The 27,791-nt window shown below is 43.8% G+C and overlaps 1 protein-coding gene across 1 annotated transcript in view; it reads left to right on the forward strand.

Moving 5' to 3' along the window:
* The first annotated feature begins 21,221 nt into the window (after nucleotides 1-21,221).
* Nucleotides 21,222-27,791, forward strand: part of PDZRN3 (PDZ domain containing ring finger 3) — a 272,058-nt gene continuing 265,488 nt past the window's right edge. The window contains exon 1 of the mRNA XM_054978427.1: nucleotides 21,222-21,986. Within this exon, the coding sequence (XP_054834402.1) occupies nucleotides 21,267-21,986 (720 nt within the window). The 5' untranslated portion in view covers nucleotides 21,222-21,266. The remainder of the gene's footprint in view (nucleotides 21,987-27,791) is intronic.

The following is a 27,791-nucleotide window of genomic DNA, read 5'->3' on the forward strand; positions in this document are numbered from 1 at the left end:
GGTCCACGGACACTCGCCAATGTAAACTGTTTTTTTGCTGACACATGCACAGAGCAGAGCCATGGACATCGGGGTTAAAAGAGACACGGGAAAGTGAAGGAAAAAATTAATCTGGCTGCCCGCATAGACTCGTGTAATTTGTCTCGTCTAGTTCGGCTCTCAGTCAAATTAGACTTTGTATTAATTGGAATTTATTGGAAACATGTAAATTAAACATAACCCCCCCCCAAAATCTGTTTTCAATCTAGCTGTTTCATACTTTTGCTATGCAACAACTTTCTTACCACACACAGAATTCCAAAAGCCAAACCATTTCCAAAATAGAAATTCTTCTAACCAATGATAATTACTTATCTGTCATTTCAAATTAATTTATTTGCATGCAGTGTTGGAGACATGGCAACAGCCATATAAACATAGCAATAAAAATCAGAAAATTATATAGAATTATGAATGGTGAAAACATATTATAAATATCTGGTGATCTAAGAAAACTGCAGCCCCCATTTATGTATGGATGTCTGTCTCCATGTCAGGCTATCTACTAAGTGACACTGGAAAATGGAGAAAGAGTAAAAACAGGAAAAAAAATAATCTCTAATTATCTTAATTTTGTAATCTCAAATTGTTTTCACCTCAACGAAACTGCCTTCTCATTTCCAAAAGCTTAATTTTGTTTCCAGGACATATTTAATACCATAACACTACAGAAGAAAAATAAAATATCTTGGACATGACTAAGCTTACATTTGGAAAGAAAAGACAGGAACAGGACTGAAACATTAATATATACCATGAGGAATGTTTTCAATTACAGGAGGATAGCGATGGATATCAGCCTCTAACAATATAATTAAAATAGATCAGTTACAGCACATTATGCTGGCAGAACAGCAATACATTGATATATTGATAAGAAAAATGGTTTAAAACACAGCAAAATTCTATGGGTAGTATTTGTGCAAAGTACACATACAAAGACTTGTTCAGTCAGTAGGCATAATGCTGGTCTCTCTTTGCAGCCAAGTAGAAATGTTTTACCTCATGTGATTCAGGATTTGGCTTTGATTCAGGATTTCCCCCCCCCACCTACTTCACTCTCAAGTCAGGGAGGGACTTGTTGGGTCCTTGGTGGGCTAGTCAAATTCCTTGGTAGAATTCCTTGGTCAGGACTGGCAATTACGGTATAGGTAAAGTAGTTAAGTTAGAAGTATTCTGCTTGGTGACGATCAGTTCAAAGGTGAAGGGAATGTTCCTCTGATCAGGATCTCAGGGTAATGTGGAATCTGGGATTGGAATATCCCTTGGGACTGCTGAGATACCTGATATGAAAGGATCTGGCATGCTTCCCTCAAACCTCAATTAATATTTGGTGAGGAAGAGCCTGAACAGTACATAAGGCTATTTAGAAGTTCAGCATCAGAGTTAAGTCACCCAGATTTTAGTGATGCTTAAGTAGAGGAGGCAGTAGAGGAGGCTCGATTCCTCTGCTTCACATTATTATCTACTCTGTACTGGAGCTGCATTATTATAGTACAATCCAATGCAGAGTATCAAGAAACTGACTTTGCCTGTCCGTTTCTTGGCTTTCCAGACCTTTGATTCAGATTTCTACTCCTGGTTAAGCATAAAAAATCTTGTCTCTAAAAAAGTACAGTCAGCATGACTTGCAGTTTTCAGAGGCGAAACTAAAACACCCAGGTGCAAAATGACATTGTAGCTTCAAGGCCAAGCCTGTCCGTTTCTTGGCTTTCCAGACCTTTGATTCAGGTTTCTAGGCCTGTTTAGAGAGCTTTGGTTTTAAAAAAATCAGCCATTGGCATATCATTACATCATTATAACAATCTGTCTGTCAGGTTCTCTAAATCCCCAAATTTCAGTTTTAAGGACTAAGTCTTGAGCCCCTTTTGTTGCAGAGATATATGCCTTTTCCCTTATATCTCTACAGCAGAAGGGCTGAGAGACTTGATTTCTTTAAATGAAAGCTGAGAATTCAGAGGACCAGACAGACAGATTGTTATAATGTTTATAATGGCTCAATGATGTCAATTGCCATTTTTAAAAAGATCTCTGGTGGCAGAGGAAATGACTACTGCAGGAAACTGGGCAGGGTAGATGCAGGGAAACCTGCCACATGGACACCATTATTGCTGCACTCTATTGGCAGCTGTTGAAGCAATGAGGAGACATCACAAATTCTTCCCTGTGTGGAAAATACCACTCTTCTCTCTGATGCACCCAGGTGCAGTGGTGGCTGATGAAAACAGTTCTGGCATGGTAGGACTCCAGTGATGGCAGGTTTCAGCCAAAGAAAGCCACCAGCACCAGCCCATCCAAGAAGTAGCCCTAGGCAATTGCCTAAGGCTCCAGAGTTGGAGGGGTGCTTTCCAACCCTGTTGTCCCCCTACCCTCCCTCTACAGTGTCCTGGTCTGCCATGGAAAGCAGCAGCACCGGGGCAGGGCATCCCTGGCCCTAGTGGGCAGCTGCAGGGAACCTGCTGTTTCCCTCCCTCCATTGGGGAGCAGAGAGGAGTGGGCCCAGCCTTCCTTGGCATCTGGCCGAAGGGCAAGTGCCAACTTCCTGCCATGCTGTGCTGAGGTAAAATGGGACGGAGGGAACCTGCATCATAGGTGCTGCATCAGCTGCAGGAGATGGGCACTGCCTCACTGCTGCACTTCACCTTGAGTCACTGTTCCACCATCTCACTTCTCTTTGCTTGGCCACTTCCTCAAGGAGAAGGTCATGGAGGACAGGCAACTGCTTCTCTGTGGAGATGAGGAGGATAGATGTCATTTTAACACTATAAAATTAACAGGGCTGGTTTCACATAAATGCTACTATGCATTAACAAAGAGTTTTAGAAAATTAAACCTCCGGCTTCACCTTCTAATATTTAATTGTCACTCAAAAGTTTTTTTTAAAAAAAAATGGTACTGCTTGTGAGCACTACACAAAAAAAGATTGAGACAGGGAAGTAGAGGTAAACAGCTATCCTTTGGCTGCTTTATTTCATAAGAACATGAGTCTTTCTTGGGATAGAAATAGTTCCAAGAATTATATCACAGCAAATATGCTTTCAGATATATTATTTCCCCAGAACAACTTCAGTATATTACAACTCCATGCAACAACATGATAAAAATGGTAGAAAAATCAGATATGTCAGAACAAATTTACCATCAAGCGATAACAGAAGCAGCACCCTTAATAACATCAGTTTGCACATCCCTCTGTCAGATGGATAAAATCTAAACATATATCATGATTTTCATGCAGTTATCTTTTTAACTGCTACCATAAGCTCTTTTCTGCTTATTTAGTCTGACATTTTCCTATCCATTTGGCCATCTGTTTTCCACTACAGATAATCACAGTTCAACAAATGGAGGCCTTTCTTTTCATGGGGCAAAAGCCCACTATATCTGAGCTCTTTCCCTATTGAAGATGGAGAATTGACACCATGTCTAGGCTTTTTCTAAAGAAACTTCTCACTAGCAATCTTGTCCTAAAACTTGCATTGGGTGGGGTATATCATTAGTTGCACCATGAAAACAGCTTATGCTATTATGCTATAAGGTACTATGTTTTAATATCATGCCAGTTCTAATGTCAGAAAGAGTTCACTGATGTCAGAAAGAATGTGACAGAGTTCACTTTCTGAAGCTTAAGCTTTCGAGAGCTTTTGTCACATGCGTGGAGGGTATGAAGAAACTGGCCAGAGATATATAGGTGGGGAGGGGAGGGGGGAGAAGGTGCAGAGAGTGAGGATCATGTAAATGTAAATCAGTTACAAAAAGTCATGAAAGAGGTGGAATGCACAATCCAGGCTGGCTGTGACTCCTCCCCTCCATGGCAGAATCTGAATAGAATGCTGAAGGCAGTTACTTCTGGTAATGAGATAACCATAGTCTCTATTCAATCCAAGTCTGACTGAGTCATCTAATGAAGAGAGCTGTGGTTCTCGAAAGCTTATGCTTCAATAAAGTTGGTTAGTCTTAAAGGTGCTACTGGACTCTTTACTATCTTGCTACTACAGACAACACGGCTAACTCCTCTGGATCTATGACTTTCTGGAGCTGCCATTTTATCTAGGAAAACAAATCTCTGTATTCTGGAGTTAAGTTGTAACTCGCAACCCTAAGTAAGTCCTGTTTCCATTATCCAGCCTCTCTCCATAAGCATGTTGCCACTCTGTGGAAGAGAGAGGGAGAGACTGTGGCTGATTCCGCACAAGTTGGATAATGCACTTTCAATGCACTTTATCAATTGTTTGAGGTGGATTTTTTGTTCCGCACACAAAAAAATCAATTCCAAATGATCTATAAAGAGGATTGGAAGTGCATTATCCAGCATGTGCGGAATCACTCCATACATACCCTTCATTGGCCTGCCTTCATAAGTTTGTATTTAATACTGGACTGGCATTGTATATTTTCAGATGGAACAGCATGGTCAAATTCTTCTAAATCAATAACAAGATGGAGGAGGAACGGCAGTTCAAGCCTCCTTTAGCAACTATGGTGAGGCCCACCTCTCACTTTGATGACACTAGCACTGGGTGAAGGTCACTTAGTTCTGCCACCTGGTTATTAGACAAACACATTCACATTTTATTGCCTCTGCTTAGAGATCACAGAGAGTAAGGTCTATTTTTCAAGTGCTCTCTGTGGCTGCCTTTTTTTAACAGCAGCCTGAGGTGCAGACATTGGCAGGTGATCATGCTTATTTCCATGCCCCCAAAAGCCTTACTGAAGACTTCTGCTCATCAACTTGCTTTTTAAAACACAAGAACAAGTCCGGTCATTTTGTTCTCTGGTCGGTTGACAATCCCAATAAGGTCTGTTCAGCAACTGGTAAGCCCAGAGCTTCCTCCCATACTTTCCACTTTCCCCTCTCTGGCTCCCCTTCTTCCTTGTTTTTCTTGACGTGAATTCCTAAAATGGAGGAATAGACAAAAGTGAGTGCATGGTCAAGAGAAAGGACCTCCCCTCACTTGTATGTTCTTACTCCTTGTTCCTTTCCGGAGAAACAGTTGTGGAAGATGAATTGCTGAGTTTTCCAGCAGGCCACATATTTGGGGTAAAAGTCTGTCAGATAGTACAGCAAAGAAAGTAGCTTCAAATCAAAAATACAAAACATGCTGGAGATAAGACCATTTGGTATGTGTGGAATATTTTAGAATCTAAAATATATATTAAAAGTTTTATTTCAGAAGAGCTTCCATTGATATTGGAATGGATGTCCCTTCTTTAAAAAAAAAAACTATTGGAAGAAAATTGCCTAGGAAAGGAAACTTTCTGTTTTCCTATGAGACATTTTTGTGCCGTAAGCTTCAGTTTCAAAAAGAGGTCTACTTCTGTTTCTATCGATAGCAATGGGAATTATGTTAGGAACTTCAAAGGAAAAGGGATTGAGCTCAAAGCCTCCAGAGGTAAATAAAAACCTACCTTTAATCCGGGGTTTTTGACCTTTAAGGTTCTTACTGTGTTTGCACTGCGGACTGTGATTTCAGTGTAAGCAAAGAACCTCGATAACAGTGCTGCAAGACATTACCCTTCTGTGTTCTATTCTGTTGCAAAATAGGACCAATAATGAGGGTTTTACTTAAACATTGTAGGTACAATCTAGTCAAAGTTAAGCACCTTCAAATCCCACTGGTTTAATCTCTCTCTACTGAAATCAGCAGCAGTACTTAATGATACTTAGCACATGATTAATTCTCCTTTTGAAATTAATAGGACTTTTTAAAGTGCTTAACTTTAACTGGATTGTGCTCTGTGTTAAGTGTAGTGGTTTTCTTGGAAGCAAGCTATTGAAATCAATGGGGTTTCTCTCAAATAAAACATGGTGAGCTTTAGCCTGTATGCATCATCCTTCGCTTGACTGAATATTTTCACTGTGTGTCCCGAGTTTCTGAGTCCTATCTTTCAGTAGGATGATACGCATACTAAACCTGAATCTGGGCTTGTAGGCTTCCTTTCAGATAAGATGCACAGAAACCACAAGTGAACTTCTTGCCCCTCACAATCATATCTGAAAAATAACCTAGCCTCTCCCCTTTTCCAAGGAGTGAGCTTTCCTCATTATTCCTCTTGCGTGGAGAGGGGCGTTCGTGCAGGTAGCCTCACAATTCTAAGTCTCCTTATCTAGATACTTGCCAAAGCCTGGGCCTGTGACTTTTGGGGAGAGCATTGTAAGAGGCGGGGAAAGGAAAATTGGCTTTTAGTTGCTGCTGTTAAGATGATCAGAGAATTCTGGATTTTATTATTTTATTCATTAATTTATTTATTTAGGGGAGAAGTATAGCTTTGCATTAGGGTTGCCAGGTCTCCCACTATGGCAATGACATCATGTCTTGTGTGACAATGGTGCCCCTATGTCCCCTCACCCGATTTCTCGCCAGATGCCTGCCATCAGCTGGCAACCTTGTTTTGCATGTAGAAGGCCTGTATCTCCAGTTGCAGGGGTCAGAAAGACCTCTATTTAAGACACTGGAGAGCCACTACAAGACAGAGTAGACCGTACAGTACTTACCTTGATAGACCAATGTTCTGATTCAGTATAAGGCAGCTTCATGTGTTCATGTATATTTAAAAACATACATGTCGTCTCTCCACAGATCCATTTGGTGTACATGTTTTATATGTATGTATAGAATGCATACATTAAAATAAGAATCACCACTAACACTTTAACTTTTTACCCTCTGTTCTGGACTGTTAGATTTAATTTTTAGGTTTGGATTCTGCATCTGCAAACACTCAGAAAAGGCAAATGCTACATTTACAGATTGGTTGCCTAAAGAAAATTCAAAATTCTCACTTGCATAATGGTCGAGGTGTCACAGCCGCCTCTCCCCAATGCTCTTTGTTTATTGATGGGAAGGTTAGAATAATCTTTTCTTAGAGGTAAGGCTCATGGTCCTTGACTAAAAAGGGACACAGGGAGCAAAACACTATAGAAAAAGATTTGTTTCCATGGCTTCGTCATCAATTTTTCCTTAGGTGTCTTTTAACAAAGGTAAAAAGGAAAAGACTAAGTCCATTTCCTTTCAAGATGCAACAGTACTTTTGTCTCAGAATTGTGTAGGTGGGTTATGAAAACTGGGCTGTTGGCCAGGAGCGGAAACACCAAACAGGCTGGTTGAATGGGATTTGCTCGACAGATTTTGCTGCAATAGGAGTTTTGGCTTCCTAGCAGCAGCAGCAGCAGCAGAAAACTAAAACATATATACACAGACCTGAAAGAGACCCACTGTTGAAAAATGCCTGCTTTGAAAAGGGCGGGGGGGAGTGGTGGAATTGTGCCAGTGCTGAATCCCAGTCGCATGACAAGGCACCCTCACACATCTCTTATGACAGGATATCAGCATGGAATGAAAGAACTCTAACGGCTGAAGGAGTGACCCCACCCTTGTGCACTTCCCCAAGACAGGAGGACCTAATTGAAGAACACTCCTCCCTCTTTTTGGCTGCCAATGTTCACCTCTAATGGCAATGAGGGTACAAAACAGGGCTTCTGTCTGTTTCAAACCTCAGTCTGAGAAAACAACTTAAGAAAGGCAAGATGCTCCGCCTACCTTCTGGAAACTCAAAACTAAATGTCTCCCACTGAGAAGAGTTCCCTTCACACTCCTTCCCCTGATGTAATAGCTTTTGAAGAAGGGATTTGAGGAATGATGAGCCAGTGTTCACTTTTCAAAATAAATAAATAAATAAATGAAATATAATGGACGGGAGGCCTGGAAATAAGATTCTCTGTGTCTTGTGCACAAACTAAAATCTTACACCATGCTGAGCTAATGGTCCAGTGTATTGTGCAATTCAGTGGCAGCTGTCTGGAAAGAAAGTCCTTATGAAAACACTAGTCGCAATTATTACACATTTTCCATACTGTCATTTATATAAGATCAAATATCTTTTAAAAAGACCATGCTTATCAAAGTTGGATTCATCTTTATGTTAATGATAATTACCCTGTAGAATAAAAGTCTCCATTGGGGTGGAATTATCTGAGAGATTTCTAACATGCAGCGTTTATTCTTTTTATTCCTTTTATAATCCTCACACACTTTAGAACATATTGACTCGTGTGTCATTACAGGACAAAAGGAGTAACAGTCATGTTGCCATGATGAAAAATAATAACGGAATGGAAATCTGCAAAATAGGAACAACAGAGTGTTCATGTTCTGTGTACTGAGGCTTATTTTACAAGCGATGTGGGGGCTGCTTTGCATCGCTTTATAGGCATGTCCAGTGCCAGAGTCACAAAATAGTTACATCAGTTTCAAAAACTCAGCACAAATCTTTTTTATTATTATTTTGTTACAGGGATGTGTGAATGAGGCTAGTACCTATCTAAGGGGGCGGGGGGAGTAGTATGCCAATGTCAAAGGAATCTTGGGCCTGGTTCACATAAGAAGGAAAATCAGATGGTAGGAAGGATCACACCAGATTGTATGAGAAAGCTCAAATTTTGGAAGGTTCTCCTCACAAACAGAAAGCAACCACAGCAAGCAAACTGGAGTACCTTGCCTTGCTCCTTGCTGTGCTAGTTATCTGTTTGCATGGAGGGTTTTTTTCAATGTGAAGGAAAATTCAGAGCTGAAATCCTCACTTGTAATCAGAGCTTCAGTGTTCTACTATTTCATTGAATCTTTATGCTCCTCTAAGTATGAATCAGGAGCTGGGGAGGCTGTTTTCTGCAGAAGTTTCATGTTTGATGTAAACAGAGGGCATGAACTAAGGGTATGCATCTAGAAAAATTTCGTTGTGTTTTCATATCCAGGGCTGTCGAGTGAAATGTTTATCACAATTGGGTAGGTTTCTGGTGGGGCGTTGCCCAGTTGGGGTTGAAATTCATTAGTTTTCTTCTCATGATTTTCATGGCCATTCTTTTCAATGGGGAAAGGGAGGGAGAAATCAGTTGGAGGCTCTGGGACAGTTGTTTTTGCACTCAATGGCACAAAAATCACACAGAATATGGTCTTCCCTCTTTACTATTGACCATTTGACACACTGAGTTTCCAGCATACACAAACAAAGGGGTTGGAATTAACAGAGCCCAAAATATGCGAGTGGCAGCAGTGTATGCTCATCATTTCACTGATCCTTATAGCTGGAAATTGCAAGCAAACCACTTGCGGTAGGCAGATTCCCAAGTAGGAAAGCAGAGCATTACCAGCTTGTGCTAGCCAGTGACATTTGAAAAAGAAATTCTGATATATGTTTACTTTTTTCTTCTTGTACTGTGATAGTGGCAATAAAATTATTACTTGCAACCCCAACCGGAATGAAGAGGCAGACACAGGCTTGGATTAAAGGGCCATTTATTAACAAGACCATAACTTAACAAGGCAAGGGCCAACTAAGCGGTACAGGTCAAGCCCTGGGGTCAACACCTGGACCTCCGCCTTGACCTGCCTGGGCGAGCCCCATCGCCCCGGGTATAGGCCATTCCATGAATGGCTGCAACCCGGCCAGCCAGGCAATGGATCCCCCCAGCAAGCACCTAACGCCGCAGCCGTCCAGCATGAGGGTAGGCCTTGTATTTGGGGATCCCCGCAGGATTCTGCCAGTGGTACGGTAGCCGTCAACAAGCATACCGCAATAAATGGCAGACCCTGTTCCCCACACTTGGGGAAACGCCACTGGGAGCTCACCATCCCGCACCCTATTCCCAAAATCTCCTGCCAGTGACCAACTACAGAACCACCTCATAAATTCCTCAACCCTACCATTAGTGCAAGGTAGGCGAAAAAAACCCTTTTCCCAAAGCCAATCAGGGAAAAAGGGCAAAAAATTCCTACCTGGCTCTGAAACAGCAGCCAGCTAATCCTGCACTAAAACAGGGAGAGGTGGGTGGGCAGAACGCGTCCAACTGCGGCCGGGAGAAAGCGGAGCCGCCAGAAAACGGCTCCTGGCTCCGCCCCCCGGCCAAAGCCCCGTATGCCCGGGAGGAGGGGAGCCTGCCTCCTTCCTCCGGCAGGGCTGCAAAACTGACTCCCTGCTCAAGCTGCAAGCAGCCGCAGGTTGAGTCACATTGCAACCCCAACCGGAATGAAGAGGCAGACACAGGCTTGGATTAAAGGGCCATTTATTAACAAGACCATAACTTAACAAGGCAAGGGCCAACTAAGCGGTACAGGTCAAGCCCTGGGGTCAACACCTGGACCTCCGCCTTGACCTGCCTGGGCGAGCCCCATCACCCCGGGTATAGGCCATTCCATGAATGGCTGCAACCCGGCCAGCCAGGCAATGGATCCCCCCAGCAAGCACCTAACGCCGCAGCCGTCCAGCATGAGGGTAGGCCTTGTATTTGGGGATCCCCGCAGGATTCTGCCAGTGGTACGGTAGCCGTCAACAAGCATACCGCAATAAATGGCAGACCCTGTTCCCCACACTTGGGGAAACGCCACTGGGAGCTCACCATCCCGCACCCTATTCCCAAAATCTCCTGCCAACGCCAGGGCCAGTCCAACTGCGGCCGGGAGAAAGCGGAGCTGCCAGAAAACGGCTCCTGGCTCCGCCCCCCGGCCAAAGCCCCGTATGCCCGGGAGGAGGGGAGCCTGCCTCCTTCCTCCGGCAGGGCTGCAAAACTGACTCCCTGCTCAAGCTGCAAGCAGCCGCAGGGTGAGTCACATTACCTTAGAATCCTGTTGTCAAGGTCCCTTTAAGAGCACAGAAAAGTTTCCACATATGATGAGGTGCAATATCCAATTACAATTGACATTCAATGTTCTGCATCAAACAGGGGGGTATCTGTTCTCTCATCTGTTCTCTCATTTGCCACTCAGTCACCAGTAGGTCTGGATCTCTACCCTCCCCCCTTAAAAAACCAAAAACACCTCCATGTCTTTTCCAACAATGTTTTTGTGTGTGTGTGTGTGTGTACATGAACTTCATGTTAACCTTCAGTTTCATGGCAGGGCATGCTGATGATCTCTTTTTTGGAAGAGTGCAAGCAGCGAGAGATGCTGGAATAGACTGAGGGCTGTACTATGACTGTTTTTTTCCTTATTCAGTGGAAAAGAGCAAGAGTCCAGTAGCACCTATAAGACTAACAAAATTAGTGATAAGGTATGAGCTTTCGTGAGCCACTGAGCTGTAGGGATTACAGCTCACTATATCAGGCTGCCCTGCGTGATGATGTCACGCACACCAGGAAGGGGCAGAGAGAGCAGGCAGCTCGCTCTCTTGCTGCTGCCGCCGCCGCTGTCATGATCCTTGTCCCTGCCGGTGTAGGCTGCACAGGGGCAGCAATGGCCACAGCGAGTGAGCGGGCCGTGGACACCGCAGCTCACTCTCTTGCTGCCACCACGCCCCTTGTCTCGGCTGGTGCGGGCTGCACACGGGCAGCGGCAGCGGTGGTTGGGGCGAGAGAGCAGGTTGCAGTGGCTGTAGCGGCAGTGGTGAGACAGCAACCCGTGGTGACCGCAGTGGTGAGAGCGGCCTGCTCTTGCCACAACCACCTGCTCTCTGCTGCCACCGCCTGCTCTCATGGCACGGGAGTGCACCCCCCACTCAGAGGCACTCTGAGCCACCCAGGGAGTGGTGCATCAGGGAGTGTGACCCCGTGTCATGCAGGTAATTGGGCACAGGGGGGAAGGGTGGGATCAGGGGGTCCCCTGCCTCAGGCAGGGGGATGGTAACCCTAGTTGCCTGGGGGGGGGGAATTTGGGGGGGGGAATGCAATAACTGAGAAGAGCCTGTGTACTGCTCTGATGAAAAAGCACTCAAAATCTAAAAATATACTGGAAAGTTTGGAAGGAGTTTCTGTGACTACCATGGAACCCAGACCAGCATTTCAGTTCAGTAAGGCTCGAAAACAGTTATTGTTGTGATTTTTACAGCTCAGGATTTTCATTATGCAGACCCCTGATGCGGACCCATCTTCATCATAGCAATTCTGAACACAATTCCTTGTACCTCAAGATGGTAATCTTAGCTCAGTTCACACATGCTTAGGAACCAGGTGGCAATGTAGAGGAAGGACCTAACGTGATCGAATGGACTGCACCCTTTCAAACAGCAGATGGAAGCTATCATGTGTCATGGATGATTCCCATATGTCCATGAAGGAGGCAGAACCAAAACTCCTGGGCAGGAATCACCAATTCATTTCATTTTGTAACTTCTGAAGAATTATCTACACTAGAAAAACTTAAGTAACTCTCAACTTGTTGAACATAAGATCTTGAAATTGAAACAGAAAGTATGGAAGGAATAAAAGAAAAAGAAATGAATCATTTGCACCATCTCAATGATAGAATGTGGCAAGACACCCTCCCTTTTTCAGAGCCAAAAGGACCCTCATGGTAAGTGCCAATGCTCCGTTTGTAAAGTCATGGGACTTTACAAAACAGTCATATCCCATATTTTGTGGGTAGAGATAACTACTCCACCTGTATCATGTTTTGCAGAACTCTTATGTCGAAGACTATGTCAACTGAGGCAAGGGTATTCAACTTATAATGCTTAACATTATAAGGCAGAGACAGATGACCACACGGCTGCCTTGCAAGTCTCTCTTCTATCGAAGCCTGAGCATTCAGTGCTGCATTGGTAGCTGCAGCTGGATATAGTGAGCTGTAATCCCTACAGGTATTCATATTTTACTAGCTTGGTATGCTTGAGTGATGCATTGCCTGAGGTCATGGCTTATTGATGCTTTAGGCATTTTCTGTCATTTGTGAGGTGGACTGATTGAAATGAATAGGAAATCTATTTTTCGAAAAGCTGCTGAGTGCCTGAGGTAGATCCTTGGGGATCTCTACAGGTCAAGTGTGTGCTGCTCTTTCTCTTTCATATGTATAGGAAAGGGACAGAAAGATGGTAATATTAATTCCTGTGGATAGTGAAAATGTGTATTCACCATTGGTGTGACCATAGTCTTCGTTCTTAGGACCACCTTGTCTTTGTGGAAGATGTATAGTCCTTTTCTAGGTGATAATATACCAAACTCCAACACCATTCTGGCCAAGGTGACAGTTGTAAGAAAAAGGACCTTCATTCTTAACCATTTGACGGGTACCTCTCTTAATAGTTTGAATGGCAGATGACTGACTGCTGATAGAACCACACATAGTCTCCATGTTGGAAACATATGAACTACTGGAGGGTTGATCTGAGATGCTCCCTTGAGGAATCTGATTATGTGAGGGTGTGTAGATATTTCAGATCTGTTGACATGAAGGATGACAGTTGCCAATACTGCCACCTATCTGCAGAGTGTGGTAGCATTAAGCTTTTGATCAACATCATCCTGGAGGAGGTCAGGATTTGGGGTAGATTTGGGTTGAGTAGGTTCAAGCGCTTCCTATAGCCTAGGTCTATAAATCTTTTCTCCTCAGTTTCCAGACAGTCAGATGGAGCCATGCTGGGACTGGAACAGAATCAAGTCTGGGAAAATTGGTACTTGCAAATGTTCCTATAGTGAAAGTTCTACTAAAGTTGAGAACCAAGATCTTCCTATAGGAAGAAGAAGAAGGATACCTAGTTGGGGAATGGGAACAATGTCTTTTCCTGTCCCCAAAAGTAAGATGGGTTTCACCCTTTTGTAAGATCTTCAACTCCTCTACCATTGATTCTTTAAGCCAGGTAGATACTTCTGGAGGGAAATCTGCAAAGGGGGTGTGGAGATTTGTTGGGGTTTTACCGCCATCATGCTCTGCTGCCCATCTTCATTTTCCCCATTGCTCTGGTATAGATCGAGCGGCTGGTGCCTGCCATCTACAGCAGCCAGAAAATTCCATTGTTGGCAAAATGGCTTCTTCCTTTTCCTGGCATGCTGCATCATTTCCAAATTCTTTTAGGTCTCAAAAGGAATGCATGCTTTTGCAGAGCTTGGCCAGACCAGATGCAGGAGGGGAAAGGAGCAGGGGGTCACCATCTTGTGTGGACAGAAAACCATCCAAAGTTTCATTGAAGTCTCCCTGTCCTTCCAGTGCCTCAACTGCACTGCTCCTTGAAGGGAGGGAAAGAAAGAGAGAAGGTAAAACACGGAAAGAAATGAGCAAAGAAAGGCAAGGAGGAGAGGAAGGTAAACAGGCCAAAGATGATAAGAAAGAATAGGCTGAAGGCTGTAGGGGTCTGGTTCACAGAGCTCCCACTATGAGCTTGTGCTCCCTTGTATGGCAGGAAATGAACTTCATCAATGGGTGACTTGCTGCCAGGAGACAAGGAGTCTGAATTTTGGCCCTGCCTCCTTCATGGACAGATGGGAATTATACCTGACAAGATGCCCTCCCTCCCCTCTCAGAGTGAGAACTTTGTGTTCCTTTTGCATAGTACAATTTCATAAAGATTCATATATCCCTTTCTGCATTTCTGCTGAAACAAAATGCTGCATAGAAATCACTGTTTTCTTTTGTTGAACACCAAATCATTTTAGTTGGGCCTTCGAATTCCAAGGGCACTCAGTATCTTCAAGTGTTTGCGGTTTAAGCATGGGCAATGTTCTCAAGGGATCTGTGATCAGTTTTCACTAGTACTAAGGGAGCATATATATAAATATTAAATTTCTGATTTTCTGTAACATGGTACACATCTCCTTTTCAACTTCAGCAAAGTTTTACCACGTTGATATAGTTCTTGCTTCTCGAGTCCTTGTTGCCTCTGTGCCCAGCATAGGTCCATGCCCCCTCCTCCTCAGCCACCAGGACTGTTGAGGAAGGTGGAGGTGGCTGTGGTGGGAGGAGAAGCCAAGTGCCTCCCCGCATTGTCACTGCTGCCAGGCTCTCCCAGCCTCCATAGCCAACAGAGGAAGAGGTAAATGTATTTTCTGTGCATGCACAGAAAATAACTTATTTTGTGGGGATATAAATCCCTCAAAGTAATTTGTATTACTTTTCAGATTTTTCTGCAAACCTGGGGAGTAGGTTTGCCAGGTCCCTATACCCTCTTGGTGGGAAGGGGACTTGGCACTTAACCTCGTGCTGTGGGCATGGTCTGCCTTTGCGTGTGTGCCCTGGAGCCAGCACAGCAACGTCACTTCCAGGAGTGATGTCATCGCACCCCTTGGTTGCATGTGTGCTGTGCATGTTCCTGGGGTGCCTGCTGGTGGCGGGCAATCTCTGGGGACTTGGGTGCACATTGGTCTTCCTGCTTGGCTGTTTGCCACCCACTGGTGATGTTCAGAAAGGGGAGTATTATCCCTGTTTGGGTTCAAGTCTGTAAGTGGAACATCCACAAAACAAAAAAGGCTTATGCACAGCATCAGTATGTTCATAGCTGTATTTTACTATCTGTCTGTCTCTTTCCCCTGTGGTAGAAAAATGCATATTTTTGAGATTTTAGATATCCTTCTAGTGTGGTCTTGTGTAATAGCTCTTGATTATACCTTCTGAATGCTTGGAGATTATGTGTATGGAAACAGATTTTCAAAGCACTCCTTCCTAGCCTAAATACACACAGATACACACATAATTCTCAGTGACATTAATGAGATATTAATAGACCACACAAAGCACCAAAGAATTATTTTCTGTCCATCTGGAGACTCTGTTGTCCCTTTGTGACAGCTTTGAATCCAGATGGGAAAGTGACGTCTTACAAGAAATAGAACTGATACAGCCTTCAAAGAGTTATAAGAAACTATCTCTAAGTCATAAACATATTTGCTTGGAAGTCCCATGGATTTCAAATGGATGTCCTTGTAAGAGAATAATATTTCTAATTTGTACAGGGCCTAAAACAAGTGTTATATATGTAAGAAAACATTGAAAATGGAACAGATCCTGCTTGGAGGTTTAAAGTCTAAAAAGGCTAATTATGTTATGTCCATTTTCTCTCTGCTGGGTCAGAATAGTGTTCTAGTCCAGCATCACTTTTCACGCAGTGGTCAACCAGTTGCTCTGAAGGGCCAGCAGAAAGGACATAGAGGCCATGGCCATCCCTTTGCTCTGAACAAATTCTTGCACCATTTGGGCTGCATCTTGCCTCATATGGTCTGTTTGGATTTTGAGGTTATCGTTTGCCCTTTCAAAGGAGCAAGGGTATTCTGGAAAGATAATTGTTCTTATATCTTATCTTCCTTCTGTTTAAGTGTCCTTGATGCTTTCTTGATTATTTAATTGTTTTCTGTGCTAGGTGTTGCTTTGTCTACAGAACAAGGAACTGATACAGAAGGTGGTGCTGGAGGGTAGCTGCTCACCTACTTGGCACCTGTGGTACAGAGGCACACAGGGTTCCATTTTCCTCCGATGTTTTATATCAACACACAATTACTTGGGAGAGGTTGAGTGAAGCGTCAATATGTGGGTGACATCCAGAGCTACTTCTCCTAGACAAGTGAGACGTTAGCTCTATACACGTTATATCTAGGTGGCTTTTCTCTTCCCACTGAACCCCAAAATGCCTCTGAAAATGTTGATCCTGGGGAATGGGAGACCCACCAGACCAGCATGAGAAGGAAATTGGAGGGTTGCTGCAGAAGGACTGGATTAGCAAAAATTGCTCATCCTTGTGTATATGGATCTTTCTGATGGGATCCAACCCATTGGCTCTGTATCTGGTATTTGGAACATTCATTCCCAACTGTTCCCAACCACAGGGATGGATCCAGCACGCATGCTGTGCTGTTTAAAGTGGGTAGCTGTGTTAGCCTGCACTAGAGGAGCAAGATTTGGATCCAGTAGCACCTTAAATAACAACAACAACATTTGATTTATATACTGCCCTTCAGGACAACTTAACACCCACTCAGAGAAGTTTACAAAGTGTGTTATTATCCTCACGACCATCATCTTGTGAGGTGGGTGGGATTGAGAGAGCTCTGAGAGAGCTGTGACTGACCCAAAGTCACCCAGCTGGCTTCAAGTGGAGAAGTGAGGAATCAAACCCATTTTTCCAGATTACAGTCCTGCCATTCTTAACCACTATACCAAACTGGCTCTCAAGAGTCAAAACTCCTTTTGTCAGATATCTGACAAAGGGAGTTTTGACTCTCAAAAGCTCATACCCTGGAAATCTAGTTGGTATTTAAGGTGCTACTGGACCCAAATCGTGCCTACATTCAGGTGAATAGAAGCAGATGATCAGCACACTTATTCCTGCTCACCTTCTGTGTTACTCTGTAAAGATATATATCATGTGTCACGGTTAATGGATGTTCAGAATGAGTATCTGGAAGCAATAATAGGCTACATGAGGTCAGTAAACTGAAGCTTAATCCAGATAAAACTGAGATGTTGTTGGTCAACTATTTAGACAAATGAAGATTAAGGAACTGGCCAGGTCCAGATGGATTACGTTTCCGCTAATGTTCCTGAGTCACCCTGACTGGGTAAACATGTGCTCAAATCATCTTGTAAAAATGAAGTTCCTTGACATCATAAATGACTGTGCGCTGGAACGTTTGGTCACAGAGCCAACCAGAGGAGTAGGGATCTTAGACTTGATTCTGTGAAGTTCTACACCAGGTGAAAGATGTAGATATTGGGAACAGCGACCACAGTGCTACTAAATTCAGCATTCTTGTCAAGGGAAAGTTACCTCTAAAGTCCAAAATAGTAACATTTGATTTCAAAAGAAGGAATTTTACAAAAATAGGAATAGTTAAAAGGAAGCTGAAAGGGAAACACAAGAAAGTCAAATCCTTAGAGGATGCTTAAATCACACTAACTGAAGCCCAGGTAGAATGCATCCCCCAGGTTAGAAAAGATACAGCCAAGTCTAAGAGAATGCCTGCATGGTTAAGGGCCCAAGTCAAGGAAGCTATAAAAAGCAAAAATTCTTTTTAAAACTGGAAGGCCTGCCTCAATGAAATGAATGGAAGGGACTGCAGGGTCCGGTAAAAGAAGTGTATGTTAAAAATTTGGCATGCAAAAAGAGAATTTGAGAAGTGGATTGTTAAAAGCATCAAGACAAACAATAAACAGTTCTTTGAATATACCCAGAACAGAAATCCAGTCAGAAAAGCAGTTGAGCCTTTGGATGACCAAAGAATAAAAGGATTGCCAAAGGAATTGTTTTCTGTTGCCCCAATGGGTTGGACCAGAAACAACAGGTTTAAATTAAAGCAAAAGAGTTTTTGTCTAAACATTAGGAAGAACCTCCTGATAGTTAGAGCAGTTCCTCAGTGGAACAGGCTTCCTCGGGAGGTGGTGGGCTTTCCTTCCCTGGAGATATTTTAAGAAAAGGCTAGATAGTCATCTGAGAGCTATGATGATTCTCTGACTTAATATGAATGTTCCTTTGGGCATAGATCAGGGGTCACTGAGGAAGGTGATGAGAGGAGATAGCTGTGAAATTCCTGCGTCAGGCAGGGGGCTGGACTAGATGACCCTTGGGATCCATGCCAGCTCTATGTTTCTATGTTTCTAGGAAGATGGGGGGATGAGAGAGAAGCTCAATGACTTCTTTATATCTGGGTTCACTGTGGAAAACGTGAAGCATGTATCCATGCCACAGGCACAATTTTCAGAAAGGGAAGCTGAAGAACTGAGTCAAATTGATGTGATGAGACATTAAGTTTTAGACCTACTGGGGAAATTAAAAAACAGTTAGTCTCCAGGTCCTGATGGCATACACCCAAGAACTCAAAAGTGAGCTTGTTGATCTACTAACCCATATTAATTTAATTTAATTTATTGAATTTCTAACCTGCCCTCCCCACAAACAGCCTCAGGGCAGGGAACAGCATTGTTAAAATACAATAACAATAAATATAATATAAAATTAATACTAAGTAGCAAATGTACCATCAGTTTTTAAAAAATGGTCTGAGGGGAACCAGGAAATTATAGAACAATTTGCCTAACATTTGTCCCAGGGAAATTAGTAGGAACTGTAATCAAAGACAGAATTATTAGGAACACAGAGGAACAGAGCCTGAGAGCCAGTTTGGTGCAGTAGGGCCAAGCTACACATGACGAATGACACTTGAACAGCAAGTGTATTTCTCCCTGTTCACTTGCCCTCCACTCAATCCACTTGCCTTTCAAGTGTCATTCGTCATGTGTGGCTTGGCCCGTAGTTAAGAGTGCGGGACTCTAATCTGGAGAACTGGGTTTGATTCCTCACTCCTCCACTTGAAGCCAGCTGGGTGACCTTCGGTCAGTCACAGCTTCTGGGAGCTCTCTCAGCCCCACCCACCTCACAGGGTGTTTTGTTGTGGGGATAATAACAACATGCTTTGTAAACCGCTCTGAGTGGGTGTTAAGTCATCCTGAAGGGCGGTATATAAATCAAATGTTATTATCATTAAGGAAAATCAGCATGGCTTCTGCAAAGCGAAGTTCTGCCTTACAAGTCTTTTAGTGTTCTACCACAGTTTATGATATTAATTGTAGAATAACTGGCATCTGAACTTAGCCCCATGAATAGAACATGCTAAAAATGGGTGGTGGCGGCAGCGGTGGAATCAACGTTCTCTTTCTTATCCCCTTTTTTGCCATCTCCACCCTTTCCTTTTTTGTTCCCTTTCCTTCTCTCTTCTTTGATGCCTATGGGTGTTTTGACATGTGATGCCTAAGTGGTTTTTGGCTTAAATCAATAATCCAATTATAAAATCTGCACTGGCTACAATGTCCAAATTTAAAAGTCGTCGTCTTCTTCTTCCTTTTCCACAAAACACACAAACAGCACAGACAGCAGCTCAAAGGAGCTTTTCAGATCCCCTTGCAAATATGCTCTGTGTGTTGTAAGATCCAATCACTTGGCAACTTGAAAAGTATCATTCTGAACCTTGTGATATGTGTTTTGTGGGACCGAGGATACCAAGTTTGATATCTGCTTAGCCTCCTCACAGTCGTTTCCAGTGTTGGCCCTATTTGTGTCATTTGGGTTGGCCTCAATAAAAGGTATTACACTGTTTTGGCTTCTGTTTTCCCCCAACATCACCACTTTTCACTTCCCTCCCAGTCTTTGTTCATATTAATAACCTTCCCCAGCTTCTATACATCCCACCTCAAAATATAAGAGGGGTGTTGGCTGAGATATAATGTTTAACGCAGAGCCCCCCCCCCCCCCAATACCTGCCTCATGAGTCTGGTAGGACTGTTTTTAAAAAATGCTGCAGACATTGTCCTTTGACCTTAGTCGGCTGCTTTCCCCCCACCACTTCCAAACAGGCTGCTAAGAGTTGGACAGGGGGAACAAAGACACTTTTGTCGCCATATATGACGCACAAGGGTGCAGGATAGGTAGCCAGATGTCCTACATTTGCAAGGGCTGTTTCAACACTCCACAGCTCTGTGAGAGCTCTATAGAGCAGAGTCAAACCCTTTAAAGTCCATTGAAGCCAATGGACTCTGCTTACAACTGTGCTGTCAGAGGTACATATAATGTTAAATGCAAGCTACTGCTTTTTGCAGCATTCCCAAATGCCACCCCCTACATTGTTCACCAACAGAACACTGTCATTTTGTAGAACACAAAAACTAAATGGAATAGAAGAACTTAACAAAACATGCCAGCCCAATATAACAGGAAGCTTTGACTCTTGAAATCTTTTTGGTCTTTAAAGTCTTTAAGGTGCTATTGGAACCAGTTCTTGCTCAAGAAACTCTAAGGAACTTTAAAAAAAAAAAGTCTGGATAATATTGTATATACGGCTCCTCATTCCATTGAACTCCACAGGCCAGATGATGCCCCAAAAGCTTTCCAGGAAATTTTTTTTGAAAACCCTTAAGGAGTCCATAGAACAGACAAAACTGTGCAGAAATACCCCACCAGCTATACATATCCTGGACTTTACAAGCCTTTCTTTCTTTAAAAAAAAATATATTCAGCGAGCCTTACAGTTGATTATCAATATGAATAAGCAGCATTCTCAGCTGCATCGAATGAAAAAGGTGCTTTTTTTTAAAGAAAAAAAAGTTAAATCAAGCCAAAGAAAGCCAGCGCAAGGAGGCGTTTGAGGAAGGGCTGTGTGTGGAAAGAGGGACGGCAGGGGGCTACGGGAAAGTGGGCGAGGGAAACTCTGCGCTTTAACTCGAATCAATGTGGTAGAGGATTCCTCCCCAGCATTTTCAAGGAAGTCTGAGGCAATTAGTTCAGTCAGTAGACAGCCTGCAGCCAGCCAGTCTGGGCTGTTCCCAATGACTCGCAAGGAATCAAAAAGGAGAGCGGTTACAATAATTTCCTATGATCGCCGCAGTTTGGGCTTCTTTTGATAACAGGTTTTTTGTTTCCCGGGAGGGTGTGTGGTTGTGAGGGGGAGATTTTTGAGGGAGTTGTTTCAATTCTGCTTTGGGGGACCGAAGATTTTTATTTTTGAAAAACTTCGTCCGGCGCCTGTCGGTGAAAGCGGAGAGCAAGCGATGGGCTTCGAGCTGGATCGGTTCGACGGAGAGGTGGATCCCGATTTCAAGTGCAATCTGTGCAACAAAGTTTTGGAGGATCCTCTCACCACCCCTTGCGGTCATGTGTTCTGCGCCGGCTGTGTGCTGCCTTGGGTGGTGCAGCAAGGCAGCTGCCCAGTGAAGTGCCAGCGGATCTCCACCAAGGAGCTGAACCACGTCCTGCCGCTCAAGAGCCTCATCCTCAAGCTGGACATCAAGTGCGACAACCAGGCGCGGGGCTGCGAGGTGGTGGTCAAGCTGCAGCACTTGGCCGAGCACGCCGAGATGTGCGACTACTCGCCGGCCAGGTGCCGCCACAAGGGCTGCGCGGAGGTGCTCAACTTGCGCGACGTGGACGCGCACATGCGCGAGAGCTGCGAGGCCCGGCCGGTGGGCATCTGCGAGCAGGGCTGTGGCTTGGTGCTCACCCACCGCGAGCACAAGGCCGCCTCGCACTGCTGCCTGCAGGCGCTCAAGGCGTACAACGGCGCCCTGCAAGCCAAGCTGGCCGGCCTCGAGAAGGAGCTCAAGAAGGAAGCGCTCCGAGCCGGCAAGCGGGAGAAGTCGCTCCTCTCGCAGCTCTCGGCCGTGCAGCTCGAGCTGCAGATGACAGCGCTGCGCTACCAGAAGAAGTTCACCGAGTACAGCGCCCGCCTCGACTCGCTCAGCCGCAGCCTGGCCGCCTCGTCGCCCAGCAAGGTGAACGGGGCGGCGGCCTGGCCGGCCGGGAGGGCAGGGGCCCCCGCGCGCGCTCTCGACACCGCCCTCGAGCCCCGGCCCGGTCCTCGCCTCGCTCTCGTCCGCGCGCCTGCCCCTTCTCGGGCAGCGCGGTCGTCGTTAGCAGAGTCAGCCCTCTCTTGGATTTGAGAGGGCTGACCCTGTTGAGGACTGCAGCGAGAGTCGCTCGCCCTTCAGCCTCTCTCTGAGGGATGGAGCCGCAAGGCAAAGGGAGCTTTCTTTCTTTTTTTTTCTTTTTCCTTCCTTCCTTCCTTCCTAACATTATAAGATTCCCTCCCCCTCACCTTCGAGACAAACTTTTCACTTGGGAATTTGCCCCCTCCTCCTCTCTCCCCACACCATTTCACTCCTTCACATTCAGCGTCAGCCACAGATTTGGGACAGATGCTTTGGTGAGAGGAAATATCCCTTTGGAACAACAACAGAAAAGAATCACCTCCCCCCCCCCCCCCCATCCAAGTACAAGACTTTTGGCATCCTTTGGTGAAAGTCTCTCTGTGGGAAGGGGGGCTCAGAAGTAGGCATAACAAGGCCACAGTTGGGGTGGGGAGCTAGGATTTTTGGTTGTCCTGGTTTCCTACGAAGTGGTCAGGTCCCTCCCATCCTCTTTTTTCTTCTTCCAAACTTATTTTCTCTCGCTCCTCACTGCTCAGCTCTCTCCCCCCCCCCCCACCCACTTGCTTACAGACATGTCTGTCAGCTGCTGCTTCAGCCAGCTGGAGGGCTCTGCATGAAGGGCAAATATTTACAGCTAAGCTGCTCGCAACTAACGGGAGAAATAGGACCTGCCTTGAAAAGGAGGAGTACAGAAAGAGGAGGAGGAGAGGGAGAAGCATCAAAACTTAAGAAAATTTGCATCAAATTCTTATGCTAATGGCATTAGATGTTTAAAAAATTCTTCTCATGCCATCAAAGGCAGAATTTAAAGGGATGTTTGGGGGGAAGCTTTTTACAGCATGTATATTTTGTACATTTTAGTTTTAGCATGAATTCTTCATGGAAATCTCATTAATGCAATCCAGTTTTTCCTTAGTTATGACTGTATTTGATGGGCTTAGTGGCTGGATTTGTATCTTGGTCAGAAAGAGAATAATGTGATCCGTTGTACTGAATTACATAGTTGAGATTTGGATAAGCACTGAAGGGCTCATTTCTTCCTTAAAAAGAATGAACATCAGATTTATTTGTGATTAGTTCATGATGGTTTTGGTATGTTAGTGTACACTAGAATATCCTCTGGATAATTCTTGGAAGGCCATAACTATTGAGTCTGAAGCACAGATGGTGGTTTCATTATAGAAGGACCCAGGTCACAATCCCTTTCCCACTTTTTTCTCCCGAAGTAAGAACTTGGATATGCCACAAATAACATTCTCAGGATTCTGCAGATACTGAATCATTAAGGATTGATAATTACTAAAGAGGATCATTCAGTGAAGTGATCCCTGTCTTAGGAGCTTTCCAAACTGGGCTATTCAATAACCATAAATCATCTAAAGTAGGCTGAACAGTGTTTGAGGTCACTCGGATCAACCATTAGAGAATGTAGGCAAACATGAAATCTGTTCTTTAAAATCTACAATGACTTCACAGACCTAGAAAGCACAGCAACATGCCATCATTCATCGCTGTGTACTTGCAGGACACCTCTAATCAGACAGATGGTCAGCCGTTCTTTCCCTTTTAAAAACCTCTGGGGCAAAGGATCGTGCAACTTCCAGTACACATACATAGTACTTCTTACAGTTAAGAAACATTTTCTAATAACAAGCCTAAATGTGTTACATTGCTCTTAAATGGTATGTTGTTGGGTGAGATGTGATGCCTTCTATGGAGTAATTTTTGGATGGCAGAAGAGACTAAGAGCTCACGGTGATGGAGAGTGCCGTCAAGTCATAGTGGACATATGGTGACCACTGTTGGGGTTTTTATGACAAGATATTAACAGAGATGGTTTGCCATTGCCTACCTCTGCGTAGCAACCCTGGTCATTGTTGGAGGACTCCTGTCCAGTTACTAACCAAAGCCAAACCCGCTTAGCTTCTGAGATGTTATGAGATTGGGCTTGCCTGGGCTATCCAGGTCAGGGCATCAGATAGCACACAAAAGCCAAATCTTGCAGTGTCATCACCATTCATCCATTGGACCGTTGTTCAAAGAACAGTTTTAAACAAACTTAATGGCTCGCTCTCAAAAACCCTTGCTTCGTAAGAACTACTAGCCAGTCCTCAGTTTGAAGGGATGCTTTTAGCAATGGGATGTGTTAAGAGCCTACTTTGGGAGATGGCTGGCTACCCACCCTCTTGCTCTTCTCAGTGGTCCTCCCATGAAACTAACCTGACTAGGGTCCTACTGTAGTCCTTTCTAGGATTCAGTTGGAAAGAATCAGCTTTGTCATTCTGAGGTCATGCCAGAAGTGTCTCACTTTATATTTCATGGATTCTGCATCTTTAGTTGTGTGCTTCCTGCTCTTTGACAGCTTTCCTGGCTAGTCTCACCCTGCCAATGATGCTGATATATATTGCCTGCCACTTCAACCAGTTCTTCTTACCTTCAACCCACCATAGATTTTCTGCCTATGGTTGCATCACTGCTGAAATCTTCTTTTAGACTCTCCAGTTGTGACTGAAACATGAAGCCAGGCACTTCCATTAATTTGCTGTTGGGTCCTACCACTAGCTTGAAAGCTTTGTATCTTGTAGCCAGTGCAGAGATCCAGTGTTAGCCTCACCATAGAAATGCCTTCTGGATCTCTTGTGCAGTTTTATATGAATCAGGCACTACATGAATTGTTCATAGTCAAACTATCATATGATTGCTTGCAGCAGGATTGTGACAGGTTGACTTGTAGTGGCGCACATTATTGTTTACACAACTTTAGACGGAGATGATGTATAGGGATGATGTGTACAGAAGTGCTGGTTCTTCATGTTGGAGTCACGCATTATGTTTTCCACTTGAATTTCCATCCCTTCCTTAAATGATCCACATGTCTGGATGTGTGTGAGAGAAAGAGAAGCTTGAAAGTGCCTTCTTTTCTGTAAGTGGAGTATTTGAAATTTTGGAATTCAATTCTGGAATTCACAGATGTTAGGGAAGCAAATTATGTGTATCTTTCAGCATGTTTCATGAGTGTACAGACATGGCATGATCTCATCACTGGACTATGTAATGTCTGAATCCATGTTGGGTGTCCATATCTGTGCTATAGCATTTTATATTACTCTCCTAAATGCTTTAGTTGCTGCTATTAAAAAGACTCACTGGTAGTGTCCCCAGTATGTGTATATAGCGATGTTTTCATTAGATTTATGGACACAGCTGGTTAACATGACTGTTTGTGTTCATCCTGTCCACAAAAAGGTTGTTATTCAGTTTTTAGAAAAAAGGGAGCGTGTAATCTGCAGAAAGCCAAAAGGTGTCAGATCACCACAAAACTGTGGGGTAGCATTCAATCAATTACTTGTCTTTCATAGACTTTGGGCTACTTTCCAACATTAACAGTTTCAGCCTTGCCAATATCAAAAGGAAGTGCAATTAGAAAATACGTCTTTGTGTTCTAGAGGACTGCAGAAGAAGATCATGTCAGTATAGGTATCATTCTGCTGTATGGCTCACTGCCCTGGTTTGGAGGGTAGATGGCTTACTTCCAGAATTTTGATCCTGGGATTATTTAATCAGACAGTGATGTCAGGGCACAAGATGTATGCAAGTGGTAGGGTATACACACTGGGCTCAGGAATTTTTAGATCCCAAAATATTCAGATTGGATATAGTGCATATAGTTCCATTTTTCCACCACTCTTTGTACCTTGTCAAATATGATCATCTGAGTTACCTTTTATTGTGATTATGACCGTTCCTATTTCAAAAATGTTATGGTACGCTGAAGTTACTCAGTTAGCATCAAAAACAGTATTATTTTTAATTTAGGGTAACCATGGGAGGCTCCCAATTTGATTGGAGCAGTAGTACTGGGTGTGGAAGTAGTTTAATACTTTCCTTCTGTGCAGTTTTAAACTACTGCCCCCAGATTCTGCTGTTATTCCTGCAGAGGCAAAATTCTGCTGGGAAACTAATGGCAGATTTGTGTTTGTGTCTCTGTGTTAGCTGGGGGTAATGATGTGGAAGGAAAGGGCTAGACACTTTTTGTTGCTGCTCCAATCGATATTAGAACCTTCCATGATGGTTTTTAAAGTAAAAAATTAAAAATATCAAAAGAGCCAAACACGGAACGCCCATCTTACATGCAGTTTGATTCTGAGATCATAATCTTAGAATAGAGAAATTAGGGCTTGTGAGAATTTTGTAAACAACAAAAAAAACCCATTTTGGTTCATTTTATAATGTGTTTTGAATGTTAAGTGCCTGTAGCACTGATCGTATGAACATCTGTAGTTTCTGCTTACCGCTTCTGTGGCTGGCTGCTCAATGCAAGTGCAGTAAGGTCATTCCACTGTGTTCCACGTCAGCTGTAATCCCAGTATTTATAAGGTTTCCTTCAACCTCTTCTATGTACAAGTGAGAAGTGGAGGTGATTTGCCATTGCCTTCCTCTGCAGAGTCTTCCTTGGTGGTGCCCCATTCAAATACCAACCTAGTTTAGCTTCTGAGATTGGGCTACACTGTGCCGCTTCTTGTTTCAACCTCATATGGTTGAGTCAGATTAGGTGATTTTATAGTGCCTGTAACATGTGCCTGTAACATGCTCTATGAAGCCGTCAACTTGTTATTATTTCATATCTAGGTCACATCATGCTGCACAGGCACACTACAGAGCAAATGTGTATCTGTACCAGAATAAAATTCTGATTTGACCTGTAATGTTGACCTGAGTTGACCTAGTGTCATACTACAGGTTAAAATATTGTGCTGGCTCTGCAGTCATTGTGTTCCATCCTGACTGGAAACGCAATGTCTCGTAGAACTGAGCCACAAATGCTAATTAGCTGGTAGTGATTGCCATCGGTTTTCAGTGTCATCCATATTGTTCTACTTCCCCTCCCTTGGTCAAAATTTATCATCATTGGATAGTGATATAATCTCCAGATACTTCTTTTTGGGGAGTCTTTAGTGGAACGAGAGAGCTTTGGTGGATGCATTTCCTGGCAGCTATGAACACTTGGTAAGAAGGATATGGTATGGAGTGGTTAGAACAAGGAGAGACATCTGGATGGGATTTTTGATTATAAAAATAATAGTAACATTCGATTTATATACCAATTTATATATTCTTCAGGACAACACAACATCCACTCAGAGCAGTTTACAAAGTATGTTATTATTATCCCCACAACAATCACCTTGTGAGATGGGTGGGGCAGAGAGAGCTTGGAGAGAGCTGTGACTGACCCAAGGTCACCCAGCTGGCTTCAAGTGGAGGAGTGGGGAATCAAACCTGGTTTTCCAGATTAGAGTCCTGGCTCTTAACCCCTACACCAAAATAGCTCTAACAAATGAATCCTACAGAATGGCAAAATCCCTTGTATGAATTCTTTGGTTAAGACTCACTGTTCCATATAATTTTCAGCTGCATTATCTAGGAATAGGCAATAGGCCAGTAGTCCCAAACCAATTAGGGTGACACACCTCCATAATTTACCTCCTACACATGGTTAACATGGTAATTTAACCATTGAGCTGAAAACTTGGTGTGCATGTGGTTTTGTTTTTTCATTACAGGTATTGTTGGCTGCCAGGTGAGTCATTCGCTGTAGACATTAAAATATATACTGTGTATGTAGATAGAGTGGAGTGTGATTATACT

The sequence above is a fragment of the Eublepharis macularius genome, chromosome 4 (genome assembly GCF_028583425.1).
Source record: "Eublepharis macularius isolate TG4126 chromosome 4, MPM_Emac_v1.0, whole genome shotgun sequence".
NCBI classification, from domain to species: domain Eukaryota; kingdom Metazoa; phylum Chordata; class Lepidosauria; order Squamata; family Eublepharidae; genus Eublepharis; species Eublepharis macularius.